General features: G+C 37.0%; 1 protein-coding gene across 2 annotated transcripts in view; it reads left to right on the top strand.

The window, feature by feature from the left end:
- Nucleotides 1-27,541, top strand: part of LOC109054490 (voltage-dependent T-type calcium channel subunit alpha-1I-like) — a 52,003-nt gene that overhangs the window by 14,177 nt on the left and 10,285 nt on the right. For both annotated transcript variants that reach the window (XM_042720360.1, XM_042720359.1), the window contains exons 8-23: nt 1,217-1,693; nt 2,178-2,278; nt 4,240-4,363; nt 4,546-4,614; nt 7,328-7,506; nt 7,601-7,727; nt 8,524-8,649; nt 8,921-9,010; nt 10,922-11,114; nt 13,226-13,377; nt 15,407-15,516; nt 16,511-16,644; nt 18,382-18,452; nt 21,255-21,333; nt 21,603-21,724; nt 24,619-24,993. In XM_042720360.1, the coding sequence (XP_042576294.1) occupies nt 1,217-1,693; nt 2,178-2,278; nt 4,240-4,363; nt 4,546-4,614; nt 7,328-7,506; nt 7,601-7,727; nt 8,524-8,649; nt 8,921-9,010; nt 10,922-11,114; nt 13,226-13,377; nt 15,407-15,516; nt 16,511-16,644; nt 18,382-18,452; nt 21,255-21,333; nt 21,603-21,724; nt 24,619-24,993 (2,529 nt within the window). The remainder of the gene's footprint in view (nt 1-1,216; nt 1,694-2,177; nt 2,279-4,239; nt 4,364-4,545; nt 4,615-7,327; nt 7,507-7,600; nt 7,728-8,523; nt 8,650-8,920; nt 9,011-10,921; nt 11,115-13,225; nt 13,378-15,406; nt 15,517-16,510; nt 16,645-18,381; nt 18,453-21,254; nt 21,334-21,602; nt 21,725-24,618; nt 24,994-27,541) is intronic.

Genomic DNA, 27,541 nt, shown 5'->3' with positions numbered 1-27,541 from the left:
ACACAATAATTATCCATCAGCTCTGCATGTATTAGCATTTTGCGAACCATTAATAAGACACTTACTCAGCACTTAGAGAGCCGTCTGTACTCGTCTAGCTTGCACTATATTAGCATACACACAGAGGGTCGTTGAGCAGGCACTCAAAGAGCTGAGAGCAACTTCTAAACTACATAATTATTTTTACAATGGTTTAAATAATAACAGCCCTTGTGAGGAGGTTGGCTTTTTATGAGGGTTCTAGACAGTGAGGGGGGGATTCGCTAAGAATGAGTAGAAAGCATGGCTTATTTGTATGCGCTGTCTGTTGTTTTAGTCAGATTCACCAGGAATTATATAAATCATGTAACACCCAAAACTTTAGTGCATCGTGTGGGGCGGTTTTGGGTTTAAGTTGTGGAGGTCGCAGCAGATTAACGCAATGAGAGAAACTTTATGGTACAGCATCATCCCACCACTGCAATCCAAACACCTGGACCTGAACCCATCTCTTTGAAATACAGTACAGTATTCATTCTACTAAATGTGTTAACCATCAGCTTCCTGTGGACAGTAGAAGCACAACATTAATTATGCCAAGCAAATAATGCTGAATGTTGATTGATATGTAAATTTTAAAAATAAAATTAATTTAGTTGTTTGATAAACAATAATATCCAATCACCTGAACCCGTCAATTAAAAACACAGAATGTGTTCAACTAAAGCAGCAACACACAGAAGTAAACAAAGGTGTATGTTTGTAGTGTAATTTACAACACCAACAAACACAAACCAACCAAAAACAATCAACAAAAAAAACAATCCGTTTTATAATAAAAAGTGTTTACCGCTTATTTCCTTAGTACAGTGCATAGCAATGCACCAAATAGCTTGATGGAAGAACTGATGGCTTGATGGATGACACTTCCCAAAGTGCACTCTTTTGCTAATTTTCTCACCCTTTCAGAACAAGTCTTCATATCTGATGACAAGTCAGCCAGACTCCAAAACGGTTTGATTACTGTTGTTGCAGCAGTTGTTACAACTAGTGTCAGCCTGTCTCACAACCATGCACACTAGAAGTGTCTGTAATGACCATGCACTCAGAGATATTTTTTGTAGAAAGCAAATAAGTCATTTTCTCCTTGTAGTGTGTGCTTGGGCTAAAACATATAGGTATGTGCTTAAATTCATGTTCATATATTGACTATCAGCTTGCATTCTATGCGTTTCAGTGTCCAGGACGAGCCTCTCTGTACCACAACTGGGGACGGCCCGCGCAGCCAGGAATATGGAGTCGCAGGTCGAGCTGGAACAGCTTGGGTCGATCCTCTAGATGCCTGGGGATGGGGGGCGGAGGCAGTTTAAGGGTCCGTAGCCCTCACTCTCACCCCGCTGAGCAGGAGTCCCTGCTGTCTCCTCCTCCCCCTCCTCTGCATCCGCCTCTGCTCTCCAGACACTTCGTCCCGTGCAGAGAACGGCGGGCTCTCTCTCTGGAGCTTCCTGAGCTGCTGCAGGTGCCTGGACCGGTCTTGCCTCCTCTGCACCCCCGGCAAAGCAAGAAGAGCTTCTCTGGGGGTCTAGGAAGCGTTGGAGAGCACCAGGACTGTAATGGGAAGACACCGTCAGTCCAACCACAAATCATCAATGAAGTCTACCCTCAGGTCAATACACGCAAGGACAGGGATGATCTGGACGATGAGCTGGACTATGTAAGTGTCCATTAAAAATGCTTTCAAGGGATAGCTCACTCAAAAGAGATTCTAATGTTGGAACCAAATTGGTTTTGGTGAAAATGAGAAATCTCTTTTAAATGGTAATTTTTGTGGATTATCTTAAGTTAGATTGGCTCCTGTAGAACAGCGTTTGCACACATTGTAAATCTTCTTGAAGCAGAGCCAACTGCACATACAATCAACTACACAATGAAAATCGCCTAATTATTATCTGTTGAGGAGGAATGCTAACAGATGGCAATAGGATTTCAGTTTTTAATTTACAGCCAGACTCTCTTGTTTTGTAAGCAATTAAGAGTAACATGGGAGCTCCAAGGGGACCTGAAACATTGGAAAGCTCCGTTTCATAACTGCTTCAAATATCAAACATGTTTCCAAGAAAGTCCTCCCACCCTGAATACTGCAGAATTAATCTTAGTGCTCATTTCTGCCAACTAAATACATCTTTTTCTGTCGGCAGAGTCTATGTTTCCGGATCCAGAAGATGATCGAGGTGTACAGACCAGACTGGTGTGAGACCAGGGAAGACTGGTCCGTCTTCCTCTTCTCTCCCCAAAACAAGTTAGTCCCTTTACTGCCTCATCTGTGTCAATACATAACAGTCATGAATATAATTTATAAGAGCTGATGGAAGCGATTTGATCTATTGACCTTTGTTTAGACAATTTATATATAGTTTTATAAGTTATATGCTATCTGTGAGCTCTCAGTTCATTTTCAATGAGAAAAAAAGCAGAAAAACCGGCACATAGTTTTGGTTTCTTATCTGCCATTTGTAATCGACTTTGGGTGATTATGTTCTCAGCCAATCAGATGGCATTAAACTTTTATGTGGTCAAATAGACTTTGCAGCGAAACTTGTTACTAATAATAAATAAATGCCATTTTAGAGATGCCATCTTATTTTGTTTGCCTTGGTAGTTTTATTAGCTTGAATGAAACAGAGAGTGCAATATTTACTATAATCACCTATGGCAGGGTTTTTGTACTGATGAAAAGGCTTATAAATAATGAAATGATGCATTGTGTAACATTAAAGTAAATAAATGCTTTTTAAAAAGCAATAAAAACACTAAAAATATTTGTACAAATATTTGTTTAAGGGTTATTATAAGAAACTAAAACTATAGCTAAATAAAAACTATAATTGTATCTCAATGATACAAATTTAACAAGTTTTACCTGCATGTAATGTGACCACATCATAGAACTGTTAACATACTAATTGTTGTTAAATTATTGAAATAACTTAAAATCTCAGTGGGTACTTGAAGTAAATACATATTTTAGGTCATACGGCTTTGGCTGAAAAAAACGTTTGTGAAATCCTGGTCTACAGTAATGCTTTTGCAATTGCGCTGCTGTGTCTCACACGGCCTCACTGCTGGCAATCATGCACCTTCCTGCTCCTTTTACACTTTAAAAACAACTCATGGGTTTTATCAGATAAAAGTCAAATGTTGTCAGTCTAAGCAAAATTTGAGAGTGCAGCTGAAAGTCTGACCTCATTATAGCACAAAACAGATTAGTAGTTGCTCCACGCCCGAGAACAGGTTGAAATGAAGCAGGTAAAGGCAAGCTTGTGTCATATAGAGCCACTGATTTGATCTCTGAATAACACAGAGGGAAAGATGCCCCCACACCTCTTCTTCTGTCCTGACGGTTATTCTGCTATCCCTGCCTGATCAATAGCACTGATGGGCTGCCAGCTCTTTAGAGGGTGGCTTGATTCGGATATCGATCTGTGTCAGTGAGATAGGAGCCGATTATTCCCACCCTCTGCCTGTCAGTCGGTTTTGTCCAAACTGTCTAGTCTTTGAATATCCAGCTAAAGTTTGGACTGCAGTGGAAAAATTGAGATACTTGAATGCATTGTGACAAGCTCCATGAAAAAATAAATCCAAGATGGCATATGAAGTGCCAGTCATATACTACTGTTCAAAAGTTTAGGGGAAGTAAGATTTGTTTTTTTTATTTAATTTGTATTTATTTATTTATTAATTAATTGATTGGTTGATTGATTGATTGATTGAAAATAGTCAATTCTTTATTTCATCTAGTCAGCAATTAGTCATTGATTATTTTAGATTTCTATTTCAAATAAAGTCTGTTTGTCAAAAAATCTAGAGAAAAACATTATATTGCAGATTCCATCATTTATTACCATTTTTAACTATTTTCAACAGTTATAACAAGACATGTTACTTCTTGAGCATATTTGAATGATTTCTGATGCTTAAAATCCAGCTTTGCAGAAAATCCAGCTGATGCTTAAATAGAAAAACAGGCAATGTTTTACATTTGTGCTTATTGCTTAGTACTGTGCTGTTACCAACATTTTTACATCAAAAACCACAACCTGTGATCTAAATCGCTTACTTGTGAGATTCCATGATGGTTTGGATGCTTTCTATTTAGGCAGCAAGGCAGCTCACTTGGTTTTGGAACAAAGCTATGTACTTCTACTTTAGTTGGTCTCTATATACAGTATCTCTATTCCTGACCTCCTCCTTCCTCTTTAGGTTCAGGTTGTTGTGCCAGTCCATTATTGCCCATAAGCTGTTTGACTATGTGGTGCTGGCCTTCATCTTCTCAAACTGCATCACTGTGGCTCTGGAGAGACCCAAGATCCTTCAGGGTAGCCTGGTAAGACTGAGGCCAATGGACATTTGATTCCATTTTTTAACCTGTTTTAGTTATTGATGATTTCCATGTTGTCCACAAGCAGATATTCTCACAGCATTGACAAAATTCCAGCTTTCCCCTTTCAACTTTTTCCACAATTCTGCTCTCTCTTTTTTCTCTCCCTCCTCCTTTTCTCTCGGTAGGAGAGGCTTTTCCTCACCGTGTCCAATTACATTTTCACAGCCATATTTGTGGGGGAGATGACACTCAAGGTAAATATTTACATTCACAGCATGATATATTGTGCTAATTTTTTTCCTTCTTGTATGTGCTGACATGCCTCTGATCTGTGTTGGTATATCAAGAGAAAATTATCAGTATGGTAATTGTATTCATAGCAATTGCAGATACTGTGAATATACCCTACTACACATTTTTTCTTGCATGTTTTAATGGTTTGAGTATAATAAAATCCATTTAGTTATGCATATAACATACAGTGGGGTACAAAAACACCAGTGAAAATGGTTCTATTTTGCATCTTTCTATTTCAATGCAATTTTTCCATTACAAATTATATTATCAGCATACAACATTGAATGAAAAGTGAATATACATTTCATAATGTCTTAGCATTTGATTCGCCTGTCCGTATTTTGCTTCAGCGATGGCTGCACAAAATGTTTTTTTGTTTGTTTGATTTTACCTAACCAATTATGTTCTCCAGCATAATTTGTGATATTACAAAGTACTTCCTGTGCTTCAGTGGAAACTACAGCAACATACCGCCTGTACAGAGCCAAATTTGCATATTTGATCAGTGACCTAGAAATAGTGTGAAATGTTACAGTTGATTTTTTTTTATCCCAAATCTTCAGTTTTATGCATGAAAGAGTATTACATAATGCATCATTATATTATATTTTGATAGATATTGAACAAAATTACATATATTTAGATTCATTGGAGACATTGTTAAAGACTCTGGTTAAAGACAATGTATTTCTAATCCATCTCTCATTTGACCATCTTCCTTTCGCTCTTTCTCACTCGTTTTCACACAAACTTTCTCCTCTGGACCTTTTGAGAGTGGGGTATTATATATTACAGCAATGGAGAGCCATTGCTGGCTGGCTCTCTTGTAGCAAGCAATTAAGCAATGATATTAATTGGAGGCATTTTCCCCTTTCAGATGCAGTCAATCTCACAGACTGGCCCATCTATTCAGTTGTAAATGCATGGCACTTGTAGGTCATCAGTTATGTAACTTAATCAATTATTGGGAAATGGAACAAACATGAAATAGACCTGTCAAAAGTAACGCTACATTACATAGGAGGACTATACCAGACCATTGTGTGTAAGCAAATTTGTATGATTTTATTTTAATTTAATTTTTTTATTGTTTGTATTTTTTTATTGTTTTTATTTTATTTAAAAAAAAATATTGTATATTTTATTATTTTCCATCCATCCATTCATCCATTTTCCAAACTGCTTGTCTTATGTAGAGTTATAAGTATGTCTTATTTTATTTTGATTTATTTTTATTTTTCATCCACCCATTTTCCAAACTGCTTGCCCTATGTAGGGCCATGGATATTATCCTTTTTTAAATTGAATTATTTTATATATTTTATAATAATACTTTTTTTGTTGTGTCTATGTATAATAATTATATATATATATATATATATATATATATATATATATATATATATATATATATATATATATATATATATATATATATATATATTCAAATGTTTTTCATACATTTGTTGCCATTTAAAAAGTCTTGTCAACCACCTATACACGGTTAATATAAGATGATGCCGAGTGTATGCTTTACTGTGGACATTTCTAAAAGCGTTGGTGCAGTGGGAGACACAAGTCAAACAATGATTCCACCTTTCTCTCGAGGACCAGAAAGTCAACAATTACAGTTTACCCTTGGGGAGGCAGATTCTGCAAGCTACAGCAAAAATATACCTACCGGTATAACATAGCCTGAGGGGCAGCGGATGATTTTACTGTCCCCAGCCCACCTACACTCCACTAATAGGAGTTCTGCAAGCAGATCTGCTCTCACTCAAAAAGCACCTCCTTAAATTGCTAGCGTGAGTGTCACATTACTGTACTAGCCTGGTATAGATCACTGATTTATTATTGGCTTTCTATGGCAGTATTGTAAAGAAACTGTCAGACTGATACAGCGCAAATTGATCCCAAGAAAGAGCAGATATGTGTTGCAGTACGGCATCTCATTTCTTAAAAGTACATAATTCTCTCTTTCTATAGTACCTCTGTTTTCTTGCTCTCTTTGCTCTTCTCACTCTTTAGACCTTAGCAAATGCTGACATCAGATCGAGTGTGTGTGCGTACTGTTTCTTTTCTGTCACTCGTCTTGTTAGTGTCACAAGAACCTGCCTGGGAGGCCTAAGGCTCAGGTCACCTTGGAGCTTCAATGGATTTTATATTTTCGTCACTTTTAAGGCATTTTTGTTTCATATTTTTTTGCCGTTTTTCCACAATGTTTTTTAAATCTCCAAGTCATATTTCTCAGGCTTCAGCAGCTCCCTTAAGTACATCTGCATCTCACCTCTGACAAAATGGTAGATTTTAGATGTAAATTGTGCAGTGCTCAGTTGAGTTGTAAAATTAGCTCTTCTACAGGAAGCACTATTTTAGGGCTATAATTAGAAGTCTTGGCTTAGCTTGCCTGGAGATCACAAACTCTGCCTTTGCTGTCTGTTTCTCCACTTCAATAAATGTTTAGATCAATTCCAGCAAAGATATGTAAGCGAAATCACACTAGAAGGGACCGGAATGAAATTCAGAATCAGATCAGAGGACAAGAACTCAGTGCTACATAAAACCAAACAAAATCTATGCAGTTTTACACCAGAACAACGAAGATATACAATACAGAACTACTTGAAGTTTTTATGCTGTCCATTTGAGACGTTTCTTTGTTTATTGTAGGTGGTGTCTATGGGATTGTATCTTGGAGAGCAGGCATACTTGCGCAGCAGTTGGAACATTTTGGATGGTTTCCTGGTGTTTGTGTCTTTGATTGACATTGTCGTGTCGATGGCGGGTGGGGCTAAGATCCTGGGGGTGCTCAGAGTTCTCAGGCTTCTACGCACACTGCGCCCCCTCAGGTACATCTAAAAAAATGCAAGCGTTCATATGGCATTGCATAACATGTGCTTGGTTTATAACTCTGCTAAATGCTTTTTTTCCTCCTCCTGACAGGGTTATCAGTCGAGCTCCTGGCCTCAAACTGGTTGTGGAGACTTTGATCACCTCTCTGAAGCCTATAGGAAACATAGTTCTCATCTGCTGTGCCTTTTTCATCATCTTTGGCATCCTGGGAGTCCAGGTAAAGAACTAGATGCTCTCTGAAACATCTTGTCCGTGCAAACTGAGGAGACAGTGTGCTACCTCTGATGTTTTCAGAAGAGCATTTCGAATGCAACTTTTTAAAATAAATCTTTGTATCTTTGATAAATATTTCTATCTTTGGAAATTGAGGTATTATTAAAATATACAAAAACATACAAACACTTAAAAAAGTATAAAAAATCAAAATTTAGATTAAAAAAGATGTATTGATTGATTCAATCAATCAATCAATCAATCAATCATATATATATATATATATATATATGATATGATATATATATATATATATATATATTATTTATTGATTGATTGATTGATTTATTGATTTATTGAATGATTTCTTTAAGATCATGTGACACTGAAGACTGGAGTAATGGCTGGTCAAAATATTTGTTTTAATATTTGAATGGTAGTGTTTACGTCTTAGTGTTTCCATTTTTTTTTTTTCAAGCAAATATAACTTGGGCCCTGATGCCTTTGTCTTTTTTTCCTCCAGATTTTCTGCTTAATCTCACTATCATACCCTTTCTCTCTTCATCGCCCTAGCTTTCAGTTTCTTTTTAGTTTGTGTTCATTATTAGTTCTTATTCCTTTTCAGTGCCACATCTTGTTCTTTTCTTCACAGAAAATGTTTTCTTATTCTGTCCTGGCTTCATTTCATAACACCCTTATTCTTTCAAATATCCTCTGCTCTGACAGTTTTATTAAAGAGATGCTTGAGTCATGTGGCGTTGAGTGACATGAAGTGTGTGCCATTTCTTTTGCCTCAACAGCTTTTCAAAGGCAAGTTCTACCACTGCTTGGGCCTGGATGTCAAAAACATCACCAACAAGTCTGACTGCCTCTTGGCCAATTATAAGTGGGTCCATCACAAGTACAACTTTGACAACTTGGGGCAGGTTAGTTTGTTCTCTGACTGGGCTTATCAAATTACATGACAGATTCACAAAATACCAAATACTGAGCAACTCAATTTGTTGCTTTGTTCAATGTACCTTTATTTGTGTGCATCTATACCAGAATGAACTTCTCTTTACATCACATGTTGTTGACTATCTGTCCTTGCATCACCCCCATCTATCTTTTTTTCTCCTGCTTGTCTTTCCACCATCTCCATACTTCTGTGTGTCCTTGCATGTGCTTTTATGAACGTGTGCTTTTATTTTACAGGCTCTGATGTCCCTGTTTGTGCTGGCATCGAAGGACGGCTGGGTCAACATCATGTATCATGGTTTGGACGCAGTGGCGGTGGACCAGCAGGTAATGCTCTTCATGTAACATGTCCATCCTGATAATACTGACCTGGTGAATATAAATTGTGCTCTTTCAATGTCATATGGATCTTGTAATACATTTGCATATTGGTATCACAATGAACCATCACTGTCAGTCCTCTCACTGTTAACCCAAAGCAGGCACATTTTTACAGACTTTTTAAAGTACAAATAGCAACACAAATATAATCGCACGTATCTTATAAAATACTGAAGTCTAGGGTTTAAAGAATTGAAATAAAGCTAAAATAAATATCTAAACGTGGACCACAAAACCAGTCCTAAGAAGCACGTTTATACTGTATGATTCAAAATATTTTATGCCAAAAATCATTAGGATATTAAGTAAAGATCATGTACCATGAAGATATTTTGTAAATTTCCTACCATAAATACAGTATATCAAAACTTAATTTTTGATTAGTAATATGCATTGCTAAAACACTTCATTTAGACAACTTTAAAGGCGAATTTCTCAATATGTAGATTTTTTTTTTTGCACCCTCAGATTCCAGATATTCAAATATTGGTATCTCAGCCAAATGTTGTCCTATCCTAACAAACCATACATCAATGAAAGCTTATTTATTCAGCTTTTAGACGATGCATAAATCTCAATTTCAAAAAAATTGACCCTTATGACTGATTTTGTGGGGCAGGGTCACATATTAGATGAAAGTCAACAAAAAAAAAATCCTTTAAAGAATAGAAGAACTTACTGAAACTCAAATCAAAATAAAAGCTAGAAAAACAGAAATAAAAAAATCTAAAAAAAACTAATAAAAATTAAAAAAATTAATAGCAATACATATTATACATAAGATAAAATAAACAAAAAAAAGAACAAATAAAATATAGAAATAAAAGCTAGTTCAGGTTTTCACAGTGGCCTGGTGCACAGTGTACTTTTATTAAAAAACTATATTCTGTAACGAAGATACTAGAAGTAAGCTTTAACAACTTTGTATAAAATTGTATTTATTTTCTGAATTAGCTTTTCATACTTATTAAGTGTTAAAAGGTCTCTGAGCCAAACAAAAGTCAGTTTCTTTTTTAACTAAAATAAAGAGCTTTAAGGAATAAGCACTCAACGGTGAATATTTAATCCTGAATACACACAATCAGCTTCATAAATATTAACAGGCTTTTGGCTCTAAAGCTAAAAACAATGACTTTCAAGAGTCCTCGATTCAGAAAGCAGTGAGCTTGCATCAGTTAGGGACCAGCACATAATGATTAAGTGTAGGCCTGCAGCCAGACCCTCTTACACTGGAAGAGCCCAGCATCTCTAGGGAGTCAAACACAGGGAGAAAAAAAAAAAACCTCATGGATTAAATGGCATGTGTAATTTCTCCACTGCATCATCTCTGTCACACCAGAGTCCACTGCAGGATATCATCTATGTGTGGAAGCAGATGGAAATGTGCAGAGTACGGTGTGCTTTCTCATCCCATGTTTTACAATGAGCTAATTTAGACTTTGGCGTCTTTGTTTCGCTCCACACTGCTGCTAAGCAACCAAGTAAAAGCTGCACCCAAGTTCACTTTACCATAATTTGACCAATTTCCCTCAAGCTTATGAGTGTCTGCATCACACAAGGCTGTGTTGATTATCTTGTTAAATTAAATTTTAGGCAGCTCCCTGTTCTGACCACTTTCTTGTGTCGTTTTTTAGTAGTACTTGTGAAGAAAAGCATTGTTATTATCGTTCTCCATTGTTCTAGCCACACCGTGAGGAATAAACCTTCCTGCCATGTTTGTGTTAGGGAAGTTAATTATACCTGAAATAATGCCTATAGGCAGTCACCATTCACATTTTCTTAAGAAAATGAAGTGTATATCAAGGGTTTGTTCCTAACTCCTTCATTCTCCATTCTTTCTGTCTCTTCATTTTTCAGCCCATAACCAATAACAACCCCTGGATGCTACTGTACTTCATTTCCTTTCTCCTGATCGTCAGTTTCTTCGTACTGAACATGTTTGTTGGAGTGGTGGTGGAGAACTTCCACAAGTGCCGACAGCACCAGGAGGTGGAGGAGGCCAAGAGGAGAGAGGAGAAGCGACTGAGACGCATGGAGAAAAAGAGACGGAGTAAGAAAGAGGAAAAGAGAGGAGAGGCAGAAAGCATGGGTCGTGGAAATGGGTTTGGCCAATAAAAGAGTAATAACAATGGAGAACACCACCTCTTTTTCAATTTAACATGGTCTTTATTTTGAGACCCCCTTATTAGGCTGAATTAACTTAGATATTTATTTTACTTGCAATAATTCATGATGACAGAATCAACAGGGCAAAAAAAAAAAAACATTTAAAGCATTAAAAAGGAACGAAACAAAACAAAAAAATAAAAAACTAAACTAAACTAAACAAAACAAAACAGTTTCACGGAGAGGAGAATAAAATCCATTAGGAAAAGGGGAAAGAGAGAGAAGGATGGAGCGCAGTGAAATGAAAAGGAGTGTAAATGAAAATAGATTCTTTGATTTGCACATGATATGCTGAACAACCAGTTTAATTCTCCAGACATCTCATAATAACATTAGCCAGATGGAAAGACCACACAGGTGTGTTCTGTGATGCTTCTTTCCTCTGAAGAAAACAAATATAGTTTACGGACCAGAGAGTTGCCTTTTCATCACATATATAAACTGTCGATCATTTTGATGGTAAAATATTCTTTGTCCCAATCTAATGTGCAGAGATAATTGTAAGTAATCCAATAGTAGGTTGATTTTCAGGGAAGTGTGATTATATGATGTTTTAAGATGGTGCCGCGTATGGCTGCCGTGGTGTGGAATGCTCCCATTCTTTCACTGGTTTTGTTTGTTTGCTGTGTGTTTAGTCATTATTTTACTATCAGTTTTACTAGAGACAGACTACTGGACATAAGGCAACACACACCAGACAATTTTTTTCTGGTTTTTGATTATTAACACGCTTTATTGGATGTTTTGGATCACTGTTACACATCAATTAAGGATGCATATCACTCTGTTCCATGGGCAGCTTTGGGGCTCTCTGATCACCGTTTGGTTCATATTTTACCGACCTACAGACAGAAACTGAAATCAGCTAAACCTGTATTAAAGACTGTTAAAAGATGGACTAATGAAGCAGAGCGGGATTTACAAGTCTGTTTCGACCTCACTGATTGGAGTGCTTTTGAAGCTGCTGAAGATCTGGAAGAGCTCACAGAGACTGTAACTTCATATATCAGTTTCTGTGAGGATATGTGCATCCCCACCAGGACATTCTTACCATTCAATTATGATAAACCATGGTTTACAGGGAAACTCAAACAGCTTCATCACGCCAAAAAGGATGCTTACAGAAGTGGAGATAAATTCTTGTATAACCAGGCCAGGAACAGACTAACAAAGGAGATCAGAGTGGCTAAAAAGAACTTCTCTGAAAAGCTGAGAAAACAGTTCCAGTGTCAGTTTGGACTGGTCTGAAGAACATCACCTTGTACAAGACACCACCCCCACAGTCTGTGTATAATCAACAACTGGCTGATGATCTGAATGTGTTTTACTGTAGATTTGAAAAAGATCAGACTGACACCCAGCACCCACTCTGATCTGCACTTCACACATTTACCTACCCCCCCACCTGCAACGCCGTCCCCCCCTTCCCCACCATTCAACAAGGTCTGTGTAGAGGATGTGAACCGGGTCTTCAGAAAGCAGAAATCTAAGAAAGACCCAGATGGTGTTTCACCTGCCTGTCTTAAAGTCTGTTCTGACCAACTGGCCCCTGTTTTTACACAGATCTTCAACAAATCACTGGCGCTGACTGAAATTCCCTGCTGCTTCAAATGCTCCACCATCATTCCAGTTTATTTTATTGTCTCATTTTGTGTATGTCTGCACTTTGTTTGTATTTTCTATACCGGAAGCTCCTAAAAATTCCTTGTGTGTTAAAACACTAGGCAATCAAGCTCTTTCTGATTCTGATTCTGAAAAGTGTGAAGTGTGGCTCTGTAGCTCTATCAAAACATTTCTCTTTCTGTTTGAGCCTCACAGCGTAGCAACATTGGCTGAACCAGTGAAATGATTTTGGGGGAGGGACAATGTGTTTAAGTGATATTGTAGTGTTAATGAAACCTGTTTGAATCCTATTTGTTGACTTTACACACTTCAGCTTTATATATTTGTTGTCAAAATGTGCTCATTCTGAACTGATCTGTTTGTTTCACTCAGAGGCCCAGAAGTTGCCCTACTATGCCAGTTACAGTCACGTGCGACTGATGATCCACACCCTGTGCACCAGTCACTACCTGGACATCTTCATCACCTTCATCATTTGTGTAAACGTTGTGACTATGTCACTGGAGCACTACAGCCAGCCTCGTGTAAGATCAAATGTAGACTTCATTCTCTAAAACAGGGTTTCTCAAACTTTTTTTGAACCAAGGTCCCAACTCTCAACAATAAGTCAGTTTGACTTCTGTTTAGTAAAAGTTCGGTAAGAAAAGTGTTGGTAAGAAACATGGTGATCAAAAAACATTTCTTATTATCAGGGCTGAAAACAGCCATGCTGCTTAATATTTTTTTATTTTTTTTGTGGAAACTGTGACACTTTTTTAGGATTCTTTGATAAATAGTTCTAAAGAACAATATTTATTTGAAATCGAATCAAAAATTTGACATCTTTACTCTCACTTTTGATCAATTTAATTCATCCTTGTTAATTTAAAGTATAATTTTTTTTTTATTTTATTTATTTTATTCTTACTGACCCCAAACTTTTGAACAGTAGTTTGTGTGTGTGTGTGTGTGTGTGTGTGTGTGTGTGATAGTGTGTGTGTGTGTGTGTGTGTGTGTGTGTGTGTATACAGTCATGTGAAAAAGAAAGGAGATAATAAAATATCATCAGGTTCATCTCTCATCTGGAGGATTTTTGTCCCACTCTTCTTTACAGTGTTGCTCCAGTTTATTGAGGTTTGGGATCAAAAAATTTATGAACAGCTCTCACCACTGCATTTCAGTCAGGATGTGCTCTGGACTTTGACTGGGCTATTGCTTTGATTTTGATTTTCACTATGATTATTTTCTTTTCAGCCGTTTTGTTTAGATTTGCTGGTGTGCTTGGATCATTGTCCTGGTGCATGACCCAATTTTGGCCAAGCTTTAGTTGTTGGATGGATGTTCTCCCATTTGACTCTGGAATACTTTGGTATACAGAGAAGTTCATGACTGTGAGGTACCCAAGTCCTGTGGCCACAAAACAAGCCCAAAATCATCAGTCCTCCACAAATATGCTTGAATCGTGGTATGAGGTGTTTGTGCTGATAAGCTCTTTTGGCTTTCACCAAATGTGGCGCTGTGCATTATGGTCAAACATCTCCACTTTGGACAACCCCAAACAGGCCATACTTGTCTGGTCCTTTTCTAATTGTAGTGTCACAAACTTTATCATTTCACATGTTAACTGAAGCCTATAGAGTCTGAGGTGTAGCTCTTGGGTTGTCTGCAATTTGTCAGAGAGTTGTATGATCTGACCATGGACATCCACTCCTGGGAAGATTGGTCTTGAATGTCTTCCACTTGTGAATAATCTTTGTCACTGTGGAATGATGGACTTCCAATTCTTTGCAAATGGCCATATTACCCTTCCCGGATTGATGGCAGCAACAATTGCTCCTCTAAGATCATTGCTGATGTTTTTTTTTCTCTTTGGCATTGTGTTAACACACACCTGAAAGCTCCAAAACTGCTGCTTTTATAGAGGTGCTCACACTTGCTGATGATCAGTTAATCAAAGGTATTTAAATAGCAGTGTCTGACCATTATTTAGTCTCTTATTTCCTGTGTTAACTGTATGGGTGTCCTTAGTTTGTCACCCATGGCTTTTCCATTTTGCCTTGATTTTGTTTAATAAATAATGACATGGTTTGATATCTCATGTGTTGTTTTAAGACCTGCCAATGACCAGATAATTTTTTTATTATTATTATTATGTTCTGATTTGAAAAAAACATGGATATTCAATAGTTTGTTTTTCACATGACTGTATATTTATCCTTACAGCCAACACTGCTGATCTGGCTTTATATAGCTTTACTTCTGTGTTTTCTGTGAGACTTTTTTGTTCACAATTCAGAAGTTTCCCACAGTCCCTCTGGCGATTTGACACCCTGGGGGTTCATGAATTTGAGAAGCTCTGCTCTAAAAATGAATACATGCAGCTTGTCTCAAAATATTAAGCTTTACCTGAACATTCATAGAATACTTGATATTGTTGTATTGCTAATGTAAAAATGACTGGTTTGCTGACTTTATGAACCCGAGGCGAAAGTCTTTTAATCATTCACACCTCTCTTGTTCTCTTCCTCTGTCTCTCTGGCTTCCTCTCCGTCTGTATGTTTCCTTCCCCCCCAGTCTCTGGAGATCGCACTCAAGTACTGTAATTATTTCTTCACCAGCACCTTTGTGCTGGAGGCTGTCCTGAAGCTCATTGCGTTTGGCTTCCGACGTTTCTTCAAAGACAGGTATTCAGTTCATTCCCCTTCTCACCTTTCATATCATCACATTTCCTCTCCACCAATCACTAATTGATTTAATGAATTCATTAGATGTGGATTCCACCTGACCAAATCCTCTTAGTTTGTTTTCTAGAGTCACTGGAGGGTGTGTTATTGGCAAACTATTGCATCTGCTGTTGCATTCATGGTGCAGATAGAAATGAAATTAGCCCTGCGTGATGTTAATACAACAAAGCGCAGCAGACTACAGTGAAGAGCGAGAGCAAACATGGTTATTTGTCTCAAGGGTTTAATGAAATCTCTCTCCTGTGTTTGTTTCCCTAATAGAACTCCTACTTATCATTAGGCTGCCTACAAGAGCGGTTCCTCTAGCTTGTCATAAACTAACACTGACATGTATCGAGGTGCACTGAGCAAGCACAGAGTGTAAACATCCTGGAATTTTGTAGCTTTATTAGAATATATGGTATTGACCCATTTAAAAGAGTAAAAAAAAAACTGTCTCAGACCGCAGTGCACTTTGTCTTTTTTATTCACGCATATTCGGGTCTGACACCAGAAAGCTTTCAACAAGCCATTATTTATTGTCGTAGCTTTCCGTGCCTCTTAACTAGGTCACAATTACGAGCTGGATGGCAGAGGTGTGTGCGCAGACAGGTGTGCCATGGCTGGTTCCAGCACCACAGATGTGGGCGACTGTGATTTGTAGTGTAAAAATGAGCCGTCCGTCGTCCTGCATTAGCGAATGAGGTCACCTATGCTGGAGTGGGTCCTTAGTTCTCCCAAATTGGGTGTTATTAAGTGGTCCCCAGCAACAATTCAGGTCCCAAGCCGCCTGTTTGACCAGACCGAGCTTCAAATGTTAATTTCTTTTAAGCCACCTCTCTGGAGGAATAAATGACCAGAGTGGAATGAAACTAGAGGGGAAGGTTGGATTCAGAGTGCATGAAAGTTGAATTTTGCATAACTGAGCAAATCTGTCCCTTGTGGATGTGTACAGGTGGAACCAGCTGGATTTGGCTATAGTGCTGCTGTCAGTCATGGGCATCACGTTGGAGGAGATCGAGATCAGTGCTGCTCTGCCTATCAACCCCACCATCATACGCATCATGAGGGTCCTGCGCATCGCACGTGGTTAGTTATACAAACACAGACACTGACCACTGGCTAACAGCACTCATCATAGCTGCTGCTGAACGTTTCAGCGCCCCTAAATACATAGTTACACTGTCAGACCCCTAAAAATATGTAATAAATGAACTTTTCTCATGCTGGCTGAAAACAGAGACTTCAGTAAGATACCTAAAGGTTTTTTTTTTGTTTTGTTTTTTACTCTGAATTGTCATCCCACAACCAACTTTTTGATTAGTGAGGCCAGCTAGCTTATCTAGATTTTTCTGTTTCTATAGTTTATGAAATTATGAAATATGTAAGAAATATCTGATAAACATTATGATGCTGTTTCCACGTGTATTTTAATACATAATCAACTGTTTGTGCTCAGACAGAAATGTTTTTAAAAGACAGGCAAGGTTTATGATCATGATAAACATTATGAGTGTATATTAATTTATATATATTAAATTATACTATATTAATTTTTTATTAATTATATATATATATATATATATATATATATATATATATATATATATATATATATATATATATACATATATATTACATGCAAGAATAAGTAGTCCTTTACTATAGTCAGTGAAAACTGTTATACATATATATACAGTATATAATATATGCAGTATGATTGGTTTATTCAAATATCAGTGGAGCAAATTGAACCTCTTGCTCTTGAAGCAAGAAATATTTCTGTAACCCACATCCGGTCATGTACTGATAAGACCGAAATCCTAGAATTGCCCCTGCCACACATCCATTCTGCCGTAATCTCCGCGAGTGCTTATTGTCACACACCATAGCCATTACTCTCCTGACTTTTATCTTTCTTTTATTTATTTTTAGCCCTTTTTCACTTTTATTGATTGACAAGTATCAAAGGAACAGGAAATGATGGGGAGTGAGAGAAGGAATGAGCCTGGGAAATGTTGCGAGTCAGATTTGAACTTGATCCCCCACATGAGCACCACAGCCAAATGTGTTTTAGCATATCCGCCAATCTTTTTTTTTTTATCTGTTATCCTAATAAATGACAAAAATCCATTTATTTTGTCTGCAGTGTCCTCCAGATCAGATCAAAGGGCTTTATTTCCAGTCTCGGTGCACTGTTTAATCTTTTAATCAACCAGCCAGCCTGAAATAAAAATGAGCTCCCTTCATGTACGGAATATTGTTACAAAAAGTTGCTTTAATACTCATTTCCAGTGCCAAATTCAATTTGTCTCCCCAAATCTCTCATTTTCTCCTCCCCATTTACCTCTAACACCTGATCAGTGGCCCGTGTGTTGATAAGCCCCTAATAGCCAATGAGTTTTACGTTCGCCTCATTACCCAATACGAGCCTTAGAAATATCGACTCCATCATACCAAAATGGTATTTTGCACAGGTCAGTGGTGCTGTATTATTTAGGATTGATCTGTTGGTCTAGAGTTTAATCTGGTATTTAATCCTGCTGTTGTCCACAGCCATCACTGAGTCAGTGTGCCATCACTCTACATCTGTACAGGGAGAGGGCGGCAATGTGAGGGTTTAATTTTAGCCCTGACCTTTTCCTTCTCTCCTCATTAGCCGTTTAGGCAGGAATTAAACCAAGGTGGGGGGGGATCCTTGTCTGTTATCAGCCTCTTTGTTTTTCTTCTTCTGAAATGATCAGCGCCTCGTAGACATGCACACACACTGAGTTGTCTTGTTGAACTCTCTGTAACTCTCTCTCTCTTTCTCGCTCTCTCTGACAGTGCTAAAGCTGTTAAAGATGGCCACGGGAATGAGAGCATTGCTGGATACGGTGGTTCAAGCCCTGCCACAGGTGATAATATCACTATGAACCTCCCTGATGAACCATTGCATTGTCACCCCACCCCCTTTTAGTCATGTTTTGGCTCGAGAAGAGGATGTCATCCAAGCAGTGTCGACAACAAGAACAGACTGCTCATTGGCCCATGAAATTTGGTGATTCATAGAACCACAAACTCACTCAGGAAAGATAATAACCCCAAAGCAAGAATAAAGTGCCTACTTTTGCATACACACACACCCACACATTCAACTTGTTCATTGCTTTTTCAACTGGGATACATTAATAATAAACTTTATTTTTATATCACATCTTTAAAGGTAGCTTTAAAGCACAAGATAAAATCAAATAAAAAAGAAATGAAAAAGGAATGAGTCCAATAAAAGCTCTCCTAAAGAAGAAGTTGAAACTCTAGTGTAGCGAGATCCATAATTTTGATCGCCCATATAAGTTTGAGGAATAGTTTGAAGAAAGATGACAGTTAATGTGAGCATCATACAGCAAACAAAAACACACAAAAACAAACACACAAACACAAACACACACACACACACACACACATGCATCATACAGCAATCCAAATGCTTTCATAATCAAACATACAGAATGCTGTTGCTGTCTAAGTGGTCACACAGTGGTGACTGCTTGAGGAGAGAGCTGCTGGATAGACATCTCCAGGGTGGAGTAAAGCCTCACTCCTCTGAGGGTATCGATCCCTTGTTCATTACTGCTGGGCCCAATGTCTTATCCCCATGGCATCTGTGGTGTAATTAACGCTGCAGCTGATTAAAGAGCCACTCAGGCACACAGTTCTTATTTAGTACATCCTTCCAGAAACTCCTGTGCATTTCCTTTACAACTCTCTTACAGATACTGTTCATTCCCTGTAGGCTTCAGACTGGCTTTTATAGTTTAGCCTATATTATTTAACCTTCTTATGCTCCTCGTATAGGTTTAGTTTTGCATAAATATATTTAACAGGACTGCAGCTTTCAATATAAATAGACAATACTTTTACTCGGAGATATGCTTAACTGGTTTATTTAAAAAAGGATCACCTGAATGTATCATGTTAATCTTAAATGTTTTTAATAGTTACATTTACATATACAGTATTCATTTAGCAAACGCTTTAATGCAAAGCAACTTACAAATAAGGAATACAAGTGATTCATCATAATAGTTTTTTTTGTGCATTTTTTTTTATTCTCACCATGAAGATAGCCTTGCTGCTGATATGGTGTTTAAAATGACAAATAAATAATAGATGCAGTTTTGCAGTAGACATACCTTAAGCCAGAGATGTACACTACTGTTCAAAAGTCTGGGTTTTGTAAGATTTTTTAAAAGAAGTCTCTTATGCTCACCAAGGCTGCATTTTTTAAATTCAGAAATACAGTAAAACAGTAATATTGTTTAATATTATTATAATTTAAAATAACACTTTTCTAATTTAATATATATTTTTTTAAATGTCATTTATTCCTGCGATGACAAAGATGAATTTTCACCAATCATTACTCCAATCCTCTGTGTCAGTCACTGTACTATAGTATTTTGCAAGCTGCCTAACCATTGTTTTGTGCATCACAGGTTTGTAAAACACTTCTGATCATACCATCATAGGCTCATTGTGGATTTGCCAGAGGCTCACTTTAGGAACAAAAAAATGAAGCAGTATTGCAGCTTTTATACACACAGCCTGGTTCTGTTAAGTCATAATGTTTCCACTGTTTGAAGCCAGAATATCTTTGTCATTTGTAGCATTAGTTTGTAGGTTTGATAGGCCATTACTTAGCATTAAATGGTAATAAAACTCAGCTGTTGTTTTATCATACCCGCTGGCACGCTGCATAAAACGACACGACCAACCGCATCCATGTAACTATACAAATTACATTAATACGATCTAAGATGATTGTTTTATTCACCAGTTTGCACGTTTATAGCTCCCTCACACTGTTTTCTTAATTAGCAGCACTTTAGACTAGCTGTTAGCGCCTGTGCCATATTCTTTGTCGCCTTCGGTTTTATCTCATCTCTTTGGTTTTTTTTTTGAGATGCCTGTGCTGTAGTGGACACACCCTGAACTCCCAGACACATATTGTTGACAGACTAGTGTGTTAGCGTTAGCGTGGTGAGCCTTGTTCTGGCCACATGAGGACACGGTTCATTTGCTCCATTAAGAGAGTTAATTCTGTTCCCAGAGCTGTACCTCTGACATGACCGCAGGTTCCATCCATCATTTATGAGCTTTTTGTTAAATCACAAATTTGTTCTGCTTCATTTTGCTGCAGGGGAACACGTACAGACTGTGTCTGCTGAGACACTCAAATTGCAGGGGCAGAGACATTAAAATGTACATTACATTGCTTTTTGTTATTGTTACGTCTGTTCCAGACACTTCTTCTATCTGTATTAAACCTCAGTGTAATGTTTTATCTTAGAAACACTGCAAAAATAAATTTCCCCTTTCTGTTTTAGAGAAAAATGTATAAACATTGTTATAACATGAAATATATATACGAGAAGAAAAACTGCATACATTTAGTAAGGTTTAAACATAAAACGAGGGGTAATGTATTTTTTTATTAAGGCACTGTAGGGTTAATAAGAATGTAAAATTACAAATATACACACCAGCCCCATTTAATGATTTAATATAATAAATAAATATCATATAAAAGCATCTCATAAAAAATTCACATCTTCTAAATATATTCAGTACAAAAATATTACAGCATGCTTGCCTGTATTGTGTGTCAAGGATAGAGTGCATGTGCGCTGGTTTCAGTCTTGATTGGTGTCTTTCAGGTGGGGAACCTTGGCCTCCTCTTCATGTTGCTGTTCTTCATTTATGCTGCACTGGGGGTGGAATTGTTTGGAGAGCTGGGTAAACACATACTACTCATCTTTTACTCATTTTGATGCTTATTTTCATTCCAAGCCCTTTCTCTCTCTCTCTCTCTCTCTCTCTCTCTCTCTCTCTCTCTCTCTCTACCTCACTGGCTTTCTGTCTGTTCAATTCTTCTGAATTCAAAGCTGAATTTGGCATGACTGCATAGGTACCATTGAGACTAAACTTTAGGTGATAACAAACATTCACAAAACATAGTATTCAACAATACAAACTCTCTCTGTGGCTCTGTCTGTTCCCTGCAGTGTGCAACGAGGACTATCCATGTGAGGGCATGAGTCGGCACGCCACCTTTGAGAACTTCGGCATGGCGTTCCTCACCCTCTTCCAGGTCTCTACTGGGGACAACTGGAACGGCATAATGAAGGTACAACAGAACAAAAAGCCACAGTATGAGTGTCACTTTATTATAAAAAGAGTTAGGAACAGTTAGTAAACTGAAGGTTTTAAAATTTGCCCCAAATACAGTAAAAAACTGCAATGTTGTGAAATATTATTACAATTTAAAATAAAGGTTTTCTATTTTAATATATTTTAGAATGTAATTTATTCCTGTGATGGCAAAGCTGAATTTTCAGCATCTTTACTCCAGTCTTCAGTGTCACATGATCCTTCAGAAATCCTTCTGATATGCTGATTTGCTGCTCAAGAAACATTTCTTATCAGTGTTGAAAACAGTTGTGCTGCTTAATATTTTTGTGTAAACCATGGTACATTTTTTTATAATTCTTTGAGGAATTGAAAATTAAAAAAAACGCATATATTTAAAATTTTAAAAGTTACATTATAAATGTTTTACTGTCACTTTTAATCAATTTAATGTGTCACTGCTTAATAAAAGTATACATTTATGTTAAATAAATGATATATAAATCATACTGACACCAAACTTTTTAATGATAGTGTAGGTGCACATATGACCAGACATGGAGAAAACTTAGCTAATGAATATGAATTATTCAGTGGCTAATTTTTGACCATCATAGGCTCATGTTTATAAGCTGAACAGTCATTCTTGCTGCCCGTTTCAAGAGCTCAAATGAGCTGACATATTTTATTTGATATCTTCATCCCTACATCTGCCACTGTTGTTCCTGGGATTTTGTAGATTAGCGGATAAATGCATGGATCAGCAGTTCAAAACCAAATATGATTTAGATTCGAGTATGAGGAGCTCAAGACCATAATAAACAGAGCCATAATTGCATTAGGCTTATACTGCACCAGCAACAGGAATACATTTCTTTGCATTTTAGTTTATTATTCCACCATAAAAAAAAGAGCAGAGAACATTGCTGATGTCACTTTCTGGCACTGAAGAGAACTGAAGCGACCGCTCAGCAAAATATTCCAATTTATAATAACATATTCTGATGCTGTATCTGCATTCATTATAGCACAAAAAACAAAACCGAATGAAGTAAAAACTTGCTTTTTCTGTATTAGATGTAACACTGCCATTTCATAAAGTGATGCAAACCAAATCAGCCCTGGCAAAAAGTGCCCATCATAAGTGATTGGCACCCATTAAGCACAGAATATTCAACAGAGGATGTTGACAACTAGACACTTAAGAAACATTCACAAGCAAAACGCTTAAGATTTCTGATGTTTCACCGCAGTAAAGAGACCAGGATAGGTTGCCATGAGGAGTCCTTTGAGGTAGCCACTTATAAATCTACAATGTTACAGTCTTTTCTCACCATTTTTCTGCACTTTTCTTGATCCCTCCTTTTGCTTTTTATGGTATTTCATCATAGTCTCTTTCATCATTGTTTCTCTCATCCTCCTGTGTCGTTCTCGTCTCTAATACACTTGTCTTTGAGGAATGAGTTCTTATCGGCCTGTGTAAAGACAACCTGCTGCGTTTCAGCTCCTCTCCCTCCAACCTGGCATTTATATGAGAAGTATTTGATGGAGGAACTACCAGCTCAGCATATTCAGCACAGTAGTAAAGCGCATCTGAATAAATGAGAGCACATCGGTGCGATATCGATGTGTAACGCCCCGCACACACCAGAGGGTGACAGGCTCCCCCCATTAGGTACACACACAATGAGTTTTATGGTTGACGGAGGCATGCAGTGGTCTCCTGGCAGCTAAAGCACCATAATCAGAGCTGTAAATTACAACCTGAGTTTTTACACACCTGCAGAAAAGCCACCGCCTCCCCGAACCCCAACCACACGCATGAGTGGCCAAGCAAAATTACTGCCAGAGCCTGTGCCCATCTGCCTCTCACTCAGGGCAGCTTTGGAGGAGAAAAAAAGAAAGCGTTTATGTTATATCAGAATAAATCAGAATGAAATAGACATTCTGTAATTTGTTCCTATTGTTCCTATAGCTCATGCTAATCAAACTGCAGATGATAAGAGGAGGAAGGGGAAGACAGTTGTCACACTAACTGGTGATCTGCCGCCTCTAGGAAGTCGAGGCCATGGAAAATGGTTTTATCATTTAATGGCTAGTGTTTGACTGATGTAATTGGTATTATTTTCAGAAATGGGTGTCAAGTGTTCAGTGCACAGCCACATTGCTGTTAAACAACAGTTTTTTTAAACAAGTCAATTCTGAGTTTATCACTTAAGACACAATGTAAAAAGTTCAGAATTTTTTGATGTTAAAGTTTTAATGCATTTTTTAAATTAAAATGTAATAAATTGTATTTAAAATGTAAAATTGTATTTAAAATTTATCTATCTATATATATATATATAATATATATAATATATCTATATATATATATATATCTATATATATATATATATATATATATATATATACGAATTATGAGATATAAATTTGCAAATGCAAGCAATTACCTTTTTTTATGGAAATAAGCTTACATAGATTAATGTATTGTATTGAATTGTATTGTATTGTATTTTATATTATATTTAAGTATTTATTTGTTTATATTTGTATTATTGACCTATCAGACACAATGCAAAAATTATTTAATCAGTATTTTTTCTTTTTTTCTAGTATAAAATGTAATAAATTGTTTCAGTTAAAATAATCTTAAAATAGTTTTTAATGATGTTTAGCTATTTTTACTTGAAAACAAGACAAATCTGATTACAGAAATGCTGATCACTGCAGTCCACCTATTGTACTCCATCAATGAAACTAGATCTAAATGAAGTGTGATCAAGTATTGTAATTCTGTATACCTGATGTGTCCAGTCAAATGAATTGAGCATAACTACCTGTGATAAAAGTTTAAATACCTTTATCGCAACTCTCTCTTCACTCCTGTAGGACACTCTTCGAGAATGCCCGCCGGGCGAATACACCTGTAATCCAAGCCTACAATTCATCTCTCCGTTGTACTTTGTGAGCTTCGTGCTAACGGCCCAATTTGTCCTCATCAATGTGGTCGTGGCAGTGCTGATGAAACACCTGGACGACTCCAACAAAGAAGCCCAGGAGGAGGCAGAGATGGATGCGGAGATTGAACTGGAGCTGGCCCAGGGAACGCTCTGCTGCATCGGAGGAGGGGGGTCTGGAGTGGAGAGGAGCAGTGGGGGGCATCAGGGGGCTGGACCCAGCTCTACTGTTCCACCTCACTCCCCAAACACACTCCCAGGTGTCCACGAGCCCAACAGCGCCAGGAAACTCTACTCACCAGCCCAGGTACGAGTCCGACACACACAGTGATGGCAGAGGATGGATGGATGGATGGATGGATGGATGGATGGATGGATGGATGGATGGATGGATGGACAGACTGATGAACGGATTAGTGATGGAGGAATGCATTCATGAATATTATGATTCGGTTAGATGGAAGAGATTTGGTTATTGAGCATTGGATTGATGAATTGAGGATTCGGTTGAAATTAAGAAAGGATAGATTGTCACTGTGTTGATGATGACTAATGGATGATGGATGCATTGTAGATATGCATGGATAGATTGTAGATGGAGGAATTTATTGATTAAGAAAAGGTTTGACTGAATGGATGGCCACATTAATGATGGATACTGTAGATGTGATTGATGATTGGAGTGATAGTGGGACAGACAGATTGACTGATTTTTAATGGAGGAATGAATTGTTGAATATGTGATTTGGTAAGATGTATTCATGCATGAATGCTGTAGCAAGGAGTGAGTTTAAATCACATTTATGGTATATCTGATATCACATTATGATTATATTTATGCTGTAAATTCAAAATATTAATAGGGGTCTACATTTTATATAACAATGTAAAAGTCTTTACTCTCCATTTTTCAATTTAATGCATCCCTTCTAAACAGTAATATTATTATAAATCTTACATTACCCCCACCTTACCATTCAAAAGATTTATTTATTTATTTACAATATATTTAATTTTTATTTATTTATTTGAAATAACACAAGGATTCCATTTCAAAAAATTAAGCTACACAACTTTTTTTCAACACTGATAATAAGAAATGTTTCTTGAGCAACAAATCAGCAAGATTTCTGAAGGATCATGTGACACTGAAAACTAGAGTGATTTGCCTTCACATAAATTATAATAACACGTAACACCAAATTTTTATTAACAATCAAATAAATTGTAATAATATTTCATAATATTACTATTTTTAATGTATTTTACTGTATACGGATTAAGTAAACACAGCTCAAGAGACTTGGATAAATTTGCTTTAAAAATATTCATATCATTTTACCTGTCTCTTTGACATTGACAAACTGAATATAATGGAAACTTTATAAAGTATATATGTATATATATTTGCAGCATTTACAGTACTTTAGATTAATGGAGTGACGCTATTTAACCACTATATATATATATATATATATATATGTGGTCAAGTGACCAAACTTTTGCAGCATTTACAGTACTTTAGATTAATGGAGTGACGCTATTTAACCACTGACACATCATCTACCCTAATCTCCCCTATAGCAGAATCTGTAGCAAATGGGAAATTTGTATCATCATGTGGTATCTACAGCCCTATATGTATGGATGATTTCTGAAAGTTCTGTAGGCGTGTGTGAAGTGTCTGTAGTGTTTTGTAGCAATCATTTTCTTCATGCATGGAAAAATGTTAGTGCCCTTTGCTCATGAAGTTAGAGTATGATTTGGGTCTGCTAAAAAGGGCAAAAGATGCATAATAAGGGGGAAGGAGAAGCCACAGAATGAGACGTTTTCATTATAGAGCCTCGGGACTCGCCCCAGCTTGGGTCCTGTCACCATGGCAACATGTTGTGTCAGTCCCCAAGGCTCTCTTAGATATGTAAACATGCTAAACTACAATTAATCACCTTTCGTAATTATGTTAAGGATCAAACGATTAACTGTTGAACCAGATCCACGAGGAAAGAAATGTTCTGCACATGAATGATTGAATTGCTAAAAACAGAATACTGAGAAATGTTGTGGTGCACTTGTACAGACACACATACACACGCCGTGATGACTCACCGTCAGGCAGCTATTGTGGAGCTATAATTGTCTTTACCTGTCCATTTTTAGCTTCTGCAGCAGATTATGTAACTGCCGAGAAAAGAGGAAAAGAGAGGAGGAGGAAAGAGAGAGAAAGGAACGAAATGCTTGTTGAAGGGTTGAATTCACTGCAGTGTTTTATTTTATACAAACTGGAGTTTTTTTATACAAACACTTAAGAATTGTTTTTCTTTTCTTCTTTTTCATTAAAAAATGGTCAGTGAAAAGAAAATGCTTAACCTTCAGAAAACCGTAATTGTTGGTCTCAGGAGGTCAAACCAAATATTATATGAGCTGTTTTACTTTCTAATAATTGTATGAGGTTTGCCATGTAAGTAGTTTTAATATAATAAAATTAAATGAATATAGCCAGACATGTCACTTTGTATAGAAATATATTTTAAATTAATTTATGAAAAGGTCATTCTTTCACTTTTTTTCAATAAATTTGATTGCAGTTTTAAAGGATGAGCTGTTGAGCTATCAAAATATAATCACTTTTCCATTACATACAAAACTGAACTATTTTAATAACTGAAAAAATAGTATAAGCTTTTTTTTGGTGGGGGAGGGGGGCGGGTATGATGGGCTGGGGCCTATATTTGAGGGCCCTGCAGGGCTCTAATCCACTTCATCCAACACTGTTTTGTTCTCATCTGTGAGCTTGCTCTTGATATATGTATTTAAAGCCATTTAACGTACATGAAAAATTTAGAAACATTGGACAC

The sequence above is a fragment of the Cyprinus carpio genome, chromosome B3 (genome assembly GCF_018340385.1).
Source record: "Cyprinus carpio isolate SPL01 chromosome B3, ASM1834038v1, whole genome shotgun sequence".
Classification (NCBI taxonomy): domain Eukaryota; kingdom Metazoa; phylum Chordata; class Actinopteri; order Cypriniformes; family Cyprinidae; genus Cyprinus; species Cyprinus carpio.
The sequence above is the reverse complement of the archived record's forward strand: the minus strand, read 5'-3'. Positions and strand labels throughout refer to the sequence as shown.